Here is a 3,888-nt window from a genome sequence, read left to right as displayed (position 1 = left end):
TAGTCCGTGCTATCACACTAACACTAACGCTAAGCTAAGACGAAGAAAACCGAAGGATACCGAACATCTAACGAAGCGAAGAGATGATAACGATCATCTAGGACTTACGATAAAATAAACGGAGAGATCGCTCTCATTCTAGTCTGGTATTCAGAACAAACCGTGCTTCAATAATTACGCCAAAAACGAAATCGAAAGAACACGCTAAATATATATATATATATATATATATATATATATATATATATATATATATATATATATATTTAGCGTGTTCTTTCGATTTCGTTTTTGGCGTAATTATTGAAGCACGGTTTGTTCTGAATAAATATATATATATATATATATATATATATATATATATATATATATATATATATATATATATATATATATATATATATATATATATATATATATGTAGAATATGTAAATTTCTATTTTAACCTAACTTTATTATTGTAAACTATGTAAATGTTACCTTAGTTTTATATATGTCTCAGAATCATACGTCAACCATTAAGAACCTTGATTCTGCTGACACTGACAATTGTCGAAACGCAACGAAGAATAACAATAAAGATGGACAGATCGAGTTGAACATTCGAGCAAGAAACAACTTCAGCCTTCCGTTATTATCTTCAATAATTTTATCACCTTTTACAACTCAGAAGTGGGATATTCAAAATGCCTACCAAAGAGCAAATGCTGAGTGAAATTCAGTCTACCGGAACGCGTGTACCATCGGCAACCACAATAGAGCAAATCCGGATGTTATACGACAAAATTTCGCAACAATGTGAGCCAAAAGATCTTGAGGACAGAACAATAGCCGGATCGTCCAAGATGGCCGCCTTAGCTTCCAATGAAGCCCCTATTGTTCCCGTTAAGATAGATGATACAACCGCTGCCCTTGCTGGTGCGACAGAAGAAAACAACATTCCTGAAATTTGCCACAACCGATGCTGCTGCTCGTGCAACCATTGACCGAGAAATGATACGTTCGCACAAAGTGAACCCCAACTCTGCTTTGGAGGAGCGCATACGCCAGTTGGAACTAGAAAAAAACCTACTTTTACTCCAGAAAGAAATGGCTGAGCTGAAGGCAACGACCGCTGGCGGAACGAGTGCCGACGTAAATGCACTCGCTCCAGCGCGTGACGTTTTCGAGTGCGTTGCAGGCATGGTTGCGCCGTCTTCTGGCGACAAATCAGAAAGTATCACTCCTTGGTTTGAGGAACTCGAAAAGGCAACAGGCATACTTCAACTTCACGACATATCGATGTTAATTGTTACACGCCGGCTTTTAGTTGGAACTGCGGCTATATTCGCGAAAACCGTGCATGCGAGTAGCTATGTTGAACTCAAAGTAAAGCTAACCGCAGCTTTCGGAAAAGGCCCTTCATTGGAATGTGTCTACGCTGAATTGCGACGCCGGCGCCTTCTACCCACTGAAACAACTTTTCGATATGTATTGGAAATGGAAAAGATAGCTAAAAAGGGAGCTGTACCCAAAGAAGAACTTATTACTATCATCATCGACAAAATGGGAGATGCAAGCAACACGAGTGGTATGCGTTACGCAGCCAACACACTGGAAGATCTGAAGAAGTTGTTGGGGAAATACGAACAACTGCGTATGCTAAAAGCACCACCGTCAACTCGTGCTTCACCACGACAACCCGTCGGCAGTCTAGAAGCTTCAGAAACTCGATGCTTTAATTGTTCGGCTTTTGGGCATTATCGTGATAAGTGCCCGAAACCGCCTCGTACACCAGGAGCCTGTTTTCACTGTCATCAGAGGAATCACACTTACAAAGACTGCCCAGAAAGGAACAACACTTCAACAGCAGCAGTTTTTACAACCGATAGAGACTCCGTAGTTACACTGCAAGAAACACAAGAGGTGAGTGTTGCCTTTGAGATAAAAGATTGTTGGAGCAATGTGACTGACTGTGTGCGTTGTCTTTTTGATTCAGGAAGTCCAACATGCTTCATTGATGAATCACTGGTCCCAAAATCCTGTCTAAATGCTATCAAAACATCAAATTTTCGTGGTTTAGGAAATAATCAACTTAAAACACGTGGCCATTTGAAGTGTCGAATTAAATTCAATGATCAAACTAAAGAACACACACTTCACATGCTCAGTGCAGGAAGCATGGTTTGGCCATTAATTATCGGACGTGACTTACTTATGAAATTTAATATCCGTCTCACACAAATCAAATTTAAATACAACAAAGATGAATTAATGAATATAAATAAAAACATAAATCTTCCCGTATTACAACCACACATGTTTTCACTGCTTCAACTTCTTCTTTGGCTCAACAACCGATGTCGGTCAAGGCCTGCCTGTGCCCACTTGTGGGCTTGGCTTTCAGTGACTAATTGATTCCCCCCCCCCCCATAGCAGGATAGTCAGTCCTACGTATGGCAGCGCGGTCTATTTGGGGATTGAACCCATGACGGGCATGTTGTTAAGTCGTACGAGTTGACGACTGTACTACGAGACCGGCCTTCTCATTAAATGAACACTTCACAAATGAACTAGACATTGACAGTCAGTTACAAATAACCCAGTCTCGTGATCCAGTCATAGAAAATTTGAAAAATGAACTTGAGTCCAGGCCTGTGAACGGATACGTTTTTCAAGATGGATTAGTCTACCGACAATCACCTTCTAACAAATTGCAACTTTACGTTCCTAGGGAGATGATTGATAACGTGATTCGAAATATTCATGAGAAAATAGGCCACTTAAGAGCCGGGAAATGCTGCGATCAGATTAGCAAACATTATTGGTTATTAACGGGAGTTAATGAAGACAAGAGTAGAAAACTTTATAAAAAATTGTCTGAAATGTATTATATATTCCTCGCCAGCACGCAATAATAACAAAAATCTCCATAGTATTCCCAAAACGGCAACTCCATTCGATACAATAAATATCGATCACTTGGGACCTTTACCTACGTCTCAATCAAGGAGAAAATACGTAATCGATGCATTTACAAAATTTGTCAAGTTGTACCCAACAACAACAACCAATGCACGAGAAGTTTGTAATGCTTTACTCCAATGTATGACTATAATATATTATAGTCGACCTAATCGAATCATTAGGCCGAAAATACACGGACCGGAATTTCGCGGCCGCGGAATTCCGCCTGCTGTCAAACCCATATACAAAGTGTCAACAACAACTTTCCCGAACTGTCATATCCATACATTTTTCAGCAAGCGGAATTCCGCGGCCGCGAAATTCCGGTCCGTGTATTTTCGGCCTTAGTGATCGGGCCACATGTTTTACATCTGCCCAATTTATCAATTTTTTAACATCCCGCGGAATTTCTCATGTTCTAACAGCAACTAGCTCACCTCAAGCAAATGGGCAAGTTGAGAGAGTCAATAGAGTGCTGCGACCAATTCTTAGCAAACTTTCAAGTTCTATCGATCACGGAAATTGGAGCACCCAACTAACTAAAGTAGAATATGCCTTGAATAATACAATTCATGCGTCAACCAAATATTTCCCATCAATCATGCTTTTTGGAATCGAACAACGGGGTACAGTAATCGATGAGCTCACTGAATTTTTAGAAAACAAAAATACTACACCCTGTAGAAACTTCGAATCAATACGTCATCAAGCTTCTGAGAACATACATAAGTCCCAACAAACGAACGAAAGACTATTTCTTAAGAAAAATAACCCGGCTCCAGTTTATAGCGTAGGAGATTATGTTGTCATAAAAAAACAGACACGTCGACTAATACAAATAAGAAACTAATCGCCAAATTCAGAGGCCCATACATTATTCATAAAATACTTCCAAACGATCGTTACGTGGTGCGAGATATTGAAGGTTATCAAGTAAGCCA

The 3,888-nt window shown here is 39.7% G+C and overlaps 1 protein-coding gene across 1 annotated transcript; it reads left to right on the top strand.

The window, feature by feature from the left end:
- Positions 1-450: 450 nt before the first annotated feature.
- On the top strand, positions 451-2,245 carry LOC133393391 (uncharacterized). Its single transcript, XM_061658227.1, has 2 exons — positions 451-1,906; positions 1,980-2,245. Exons 1-2 carry the CDS (start codon positions 896-898, stop codon positions 2,028-2,030), a joined length of 1,062 nt encoding a protein of 353 aa, XP_061514211.1. The 5' UTR covers positions 451-895; the 3' UTR covers positions 2,031-2,245.
- The last annotated feature ends 1,643 nt before the right edge of the window (positions 2,246-3,888 follow it).

The sequence above is a fragment of the Anopheles gambiae genome, chromosome 3 (genome assembly GCF_943734735.2).
Source record: "Anopheles gambiae chromosome 3, idAnoGambNW_F1_1, whole genome shotgun sequence".
NCBI lineage: Eukaryota > Metazoa > Arthropoda > Insecta > Diptera > Culicidae > Anopheles > Anopheles gambiae.
The sequence above is the reverse complement of the archived record's forward strand: the minus strand, read 5'-3'. Positions and strand labels throughout refer to the sequence as shown.